The sequence below is a fragment of the Delphinus delphis genome, chromosome 2 (assembly GCF_949987515.2).
Source record: "Delphinus delphis chromosome 2, mDelDel1.2, whole genome shotgun sequence".
NCBI lineage: Eukaryota > Metazoa > Chordata > Mammalia > Artiodactyla > Delphinidae > Delphinus > Delphinus delphis.
This window is the reverse complement of record NC_082684.1, coordinates 88,458,970-88,464,969: the sequence shown is the minus strand read 5'-3', so window position 1 is coordinate 88,464,969 and position 6,000 is coordinate 88,458,970. Positions and strand designations below refer to the sequence as shown.

The 6,000-nt window shown below is 36.9% G+C and overlaps 1 protein-coding gene across 1 annotated transcript in view; it reads right to left on the bottom strand.

Annotated features, from left to right (window-relative positions):
- Positions 1-757: 757 nt before the first annotated feature.
- The window catches only part of SLC28A2 (solute carrier family 28 member 2), a 30,007-nt gene continuing 24,764 nt past the window's right edge, over positions 758-6,000 (bottom strand). The window contains exon 19 of the mRNA XM_060003578.1: positions 758-881. Coding sequence (XP_059859561.1) covers positions 764-881 — 118 coding nt within the window. The 3' untranslated portion in view covers positions 758-763. The remainder of the gene's footprint in view (positions 882-6,000) is intronic.

The window sequence follows — 6,000 nt, the reverse complement described above, 5'->3', positions numbered from 1 at the left end:
CTTAGGTAGGTTTATTCCTAGATATTTTATTTTTTTTGTTGCAGTGGTAAATGGGAGTGTTTTCTTAATTTCACTTTCAGATTTTTCATCATTAGTGTATAGGAATGCAAGAGATTTCTGTGCATTAATTTTGTATCCTGCTACTTTACCAAATTCATTGATTAGCTCTAGTAGTTTTCTGGTAGCATCTTTAGGACAGAGTCATGAAAAACTTTTTACGTCTTCCAAGAACTTCCACACACTGCTTTGATTATTATAATCTTGAAGTGAACAGGGCAAACATCATTCCTCCCACTTTACGATAAGAAAACTGGTTCAAGATTTTGAATAACTTGCCTGCATACGTCTTCTTTCAGTAAGGGGCAGAGAGGAATGACACTCATCAAACTCCAAGGCAGACTGTGCCTGCCTCCCATATTTGTTTTACCAAAACATATATAGAAGAGTTCTGGCACACATCACATAATTTTTAAGATGGCAACTAGAAGCAAGGTTTGAAAGACATTTTTTGACATCGTAACATTTATTATTTCAACTCTAAGCTCAGACAGAGCCCATAAGGAATTTCTCATTTGGTTCAGCCAAATAATGGAAAAACGAGTGCTAATTTTCATTACTGACATACAGTGAACCAAAATGAATATTTTACATTTACTATTAAAGATCAAGGTGAATTAGCTGTACAATGAGAACTCTGAGTACGAAAATAGCTTTGCCATCAAAAAGCCATCCAGATCAGGATTGTTACGGAAATGCACCAGCTTTAGGCACAGACAGCATTGGTGTAGAGGTCACAGCATTTAGCAAGGGCTATGGCACTGAACTCTTTATCTTCCCAGGGACCAGGAAAAGAAGGAGGGTTGGTGCCATTCAGAGAGGTACTGAAATGAAAAGCCAGAGAGATACATAGTGGGTCAGATAAAAACAATGCAACAAGATGTATCAATAAGTTCTACCAAGCAGGTGAAAACAAAAACAGAAACTTATAAATGAATCCAATCACAATGACCAAATATTGGGCTGGCCGAAATGTTCTTTCGGTTTTTTCCATAAGATGGCTCTAGTAGCACTTAGTTGTCTTTAACTTCATTCGAAACAATGTATTAGATTGTATTGTGACAGCTGTCATATCAGCATGCAATTAAAAAGAAGAACTTATCAAAATTGGTGAATTTTTGTGTAGCCATTTTAATATTGAAGATGGAAGAAAAAAGCAACATTTCAGCATATTATGCTTTATTATTTCAAGAAAGGTAAATGCAACTGAAATGCAAAAAAAAAAAAAACAAAAAAAAACGATTTGTGCAGTGTATGGAGAAGGTGCTGTGACTGATCAAACGTGTCAAAAGTGGTTTGCAAAGTTCCATGCTGGAGATTTCTTGCTGGACGATGCTCCACGGTTGGGTAGACCAGTTGAAGTTGATAGTGATGAAATCGAGATATTGAGAACAATCAACGTTATACCACGTAGTAGATAGCTGACATACTCAAAATATCCAGATCAAGCATTGAAAATCATTTGCCCCAGCTTGGTTATGTTAATTGCTTTGATGTTTGGGTTCCACATAAGTTAAGCGAAAAAAACCTTCTTTACCGTATTTCTGCATGCGATTCTCTAATTAAATGTAACGAAAACGTTCTGTTTTTAAAACTAATTGTAACGGGTGATGAAAAGTGGATACTGTACAGTAATATGGAATGGAAGAGATTGTGGGGCAAGCGAAATGAACCACCACCAACCACATCAAAGGCTGGTCTTCATCCAAAGAAGGTGATGTTGTGTATATGGTGGGATTGGAAGGGAGTCCTCTATTATGAGCTCCTTCCAGAAAACCAAACAATTAATTGCAACAAGTACTGCTCCCAATTAGACCAATTGAAAGCAGCACTCAAAGAAAAGCATCCAGAATTAGTCAGCAGAAAATGCATAATCTTCCATTAGGGTACGGCAAGACCACATGTTTCTTTGATGACCAGGCAAAAACTGTTACAGCTTGGCTGGGAAGTTCTGATTCATCTGCCATATTCACCAGACAATTGCACCTTTGGATTTCCATTCATTTCAGTCTTTACAAAATTCTCTTAATGGAAAACATTTCAATTCCCCGGAAGACTATAAAAGGCACCTGGGACCGTTCTTTGCTCAAAAAGTTTTGGGAAGACGGAATTATGAAGCTGCCTGAAAAATGGCAGAAGGCAGTGGAACAAAACAGTGAATACGTTGTTCAAATAAAGTTCTTGGTGAAAATGGAAAATGTGTCTTTTATTTTTACTTCAAAACTGAAGGAACTTTTTGGCCAACCAATAAATAGGACAGAATTAAGCGTATTTTCTCATTCATGCCCAAGATAGTACTAGCAAGAAATCCTATACAATGTGTCTGCTTCTCTGTCCAGTTCATAACCGTAGTCTTTTGGGGAATTTCCTGTCCAAACATCACTGAAGCAACATTTATGCCTTGTAATGATTTAGAACTGAATTTATTCTAAATAGTGAGATGGTACTCCAAAGCCACTTTCCTCTTGAGAAAGGAAAACAGCTCAGGCTTGGTGTGTATGTATATATGTATATGTGTTTCAGTTTTATGGAGGTATAATTGACAAATAAAATTGTAATATATAGAGAGTGTACAACGTGATGATTTGAGGTATGCATATACTGTGAAAGGATTCCCAACATTGAGTTAACACATCCATCACCTCACATGTTTACTTTTTTTTTTTTTTTTTTTTGGTGAGAACACTTAAGTTCTATTCTCTTAGCAAATCTCAACTATATAATACAGTATTATCAACTATAGCCACCATGTTATACATTAGGTCCTCAAACCTATTGATCTTATATCTGAAAGTTTGTACTATTATACCAGCTTCTCCCTATTCCCCTATGCCCCAGCCCTAACCACCATTCTATGAGGGGGTTTTTTTGTTATTTTTTTTTTGGATTCTGCATATAAGTGAGACCATGCAGTATCTGCCTTTGTCTGGCTTATTTCACTTGGTGTAATTGTTCATCCACATTGTTGCAAATAGCAGGATTTCCTTCTTTTGTAAGGATGACTAACATTCCATTGTATACATACACAATATTTTCTTTATCCATTCATCTGCTAGTGGACACATAGGTTGTTTGCATACCATGGCTACTGTTAATAATGCTGCAGTGAACATGGGAGTGCAGGTAGTGACTTTGTTTCCTTTGGATATATACCCAGAAGTAAGATTGCTGGATCATATGGTAGTAGTTCTATTTTTAATTTCTTCAGGAACCTCCATAGTGACTGTACCATTTTCCATTTCCACTAAGAGTGTATAAAGGTTTCCTTTTCTGCACATCGTTGCCAGCATTTGCTATCACTTGTCTTTTTTTTTTTTTTTTTCACTTGTCTTTTTTATGACAGCCATCCTAACCGGTGTAAGGTGATATCTCATTGAGGTTTTTATTTGTATTTCCTTGCTAGTTAGTGATATTGAGCACCTTTTCATGTACCTGTTGGCCATTTGGTTGAGTTCTTTGGAAAAATGTCTATTCAAACCCTCTGCTCATTTTTAAATTGGATTACTTGGATTTTTTGCTATTGAGCTGTATAAGTTCTTTGTATATTTTGGATATTAATTCCTTACTGGATATATGGTTTGCAAATATTTTCTCCCATTCTGTAGGTTGACTTTTCATTTTGTTGATGGTTTCTTTTGCTGTGCAGAAGCTTTTTAGTTTGATGAAGTCCCAATTGTTTTTTGTTTTTTTAAATTATTAGTTTTTGGCTGTGTTCGCTCTTTGTTGCTGTGTGCAGGCTTTCTCTAGCTGCAGCAAGCAGGGGCTACTCTTTGTTGTGACACATGGGCTTCTCACTGCAGTGGCTTCTCCTGCTGCGGAGCATGGGCTCTAGGCACGCGGGCTTCAGCAGTTGCGACGTGTGGGCTCAGTAGTTGCGGCTCGAGGGCTCTAGAGCGCAGGCTCAGTAGTTGTGGCTCACAGGCTTAGTTGCTCCACAGCATGTGGGATCTTCCTGGACCAGGGATCGAACCCATGTCCCCTGCATTGGCAGGAGGATTCTTAATCACTGTGCCACCAGAGAAATCCCCCAATTATTTATTTTTGGTTTTGTTGCCTTTGCTTTTGGTTTCAAGTCCAAAAAATCATTGCCAAGAACAATGTCAAGGAGCTTACTCCCTACATTTTCTTCAAGGATTTTCAAGGTTTCAGGTCTTATGTTAAAGTCTTTAATCCGTTTTGAGTTGACTTTTGTATATGGTGTAAGACAGGAGTCCAGTTTCATTCTCCTACAGGTGGATATACAGTTTTGCTAATGCCATTTATTGAAAAGACTACCCTTTCCCCCATTGTATATTCTTGGCTCCTTTGTTGAAAACATGGGTTTATTTCTGGGCTCTCTATTCTGTCTGATTGATCTGTGTGTTTATTTTATTTTATTTTTTGCGGTATGCAGGCCTCTCACTGTTATGGCCTCTCCCGTTGTGGAGCACAGGCTCCGGACACGCAGGCTCAGTGGCCATGGCTCACGGGCCCAGCTGCTCCGCGGCATGTGGGATCTTCCCAGACTGGGGCACGAACCCGTGTCCCCTGCATCAGCAGGCGGACTCTCAACCACTGCACCACCAGGGAAGCCCTGTGTGCTTATTTTTAAGTCAGTACCATACTGTTTTGATTACTACAGCTTTGTAATATAGTTTAAAATCAAGACGTGTGATGCCTTTAGCTTTGTTCTTCTTTCTCAAGATTGCTTTGGCTATTCGGGGTCTTTTGTGGTTCCATATGAATTTTAGAATTGTTTTTTCTATTTCTATGAAAAATGCCATTGGAATTTTAATAGGGATTGCATTGAACCTGTAGATCACCTTAGGTTATGAACACTTTAATAATATTAATTCTTCTAATCCATAAACATGGAGTATATTTCCATTTATTTATCCCTTCCACTTTTCATCAATTTTTTTATAGTTTTCAGTGTACAGATCTTTCCTCTCCTTGATTACATTTATTCCTAAGTATTTTATTCTTTTTGATACTATTGTAAATGGGATTGTTTCATTAATTTCTCTTTCCAATAGTTCATTGTTATTGTATAGAAACACAAATGATTTTTGTATGTTTATTTTGTATCCTGCAACTTACTGAATTTGTTTATCAGTACTAACAGTTTCTTGGTGGAGCCTTTAGGATTTTCTATGTATAAGATCATGTCATCTGCAGACAGAGACAGTTTTACTTCTTTTCTGATTTGGGTGCCTTTTATTTCTTTTCCTTGACTAATTGCTCTGGCTATGATTTTCAATACTATGTTGATTAAAAGTGGTGAGTGTGGTAATTCTTGTCTTATTCCTGATCTTAGAGGAAAAGTGTACAGCTTTTCACAATTCAGTATGATGTTAGCTGTGGGCTTGTCATATACGGCCTTTATTATGTTGCGATACATTCCTTCTACATCCAATTTGTTGAGAATTTTATCATGTAAGGATGTTGAATTTTGTCAAATGCTTTTTCTGCATCTATTGAAATGATTATATGGTTTTTATCTTTCATTTTGTTACAGTGGTATATCACATTTATTGATTTGTGTATGTTGAGCCATCCTTGCATCCCAGGAATAAATCTCACTTGATCATGGTGTATGACCTTTTTAATGTACTGTTGAATTTGGTTTGCTAATTTTTTGTTGAGGATTTTTGCATCTATGTTCATCAAGAATACTGGCCTGTAATTTTTTCTTATAGTGTCCCTGTCTGGCTTTGGCAACAGGTAATTCTGCCCTCATAAAGTGAATTTGGAAGTGTTCACTCCTTTTATGTTTTCTTGAAAAGTTTGAGAAGATTGGTATTAATTATTCTTTAACTGTTTGGAAGAATTCACCAGTGAATCTGTCTAGTCCTGGGCTTTTTTTGTTGGGAGGTTTTTGATTACTGATTCAATCTCCTTATTAGTAATCATTCTGTTCAGATTTTCTATGTTTTTATGATTCAGTCTCAGTCAGTTGTATAT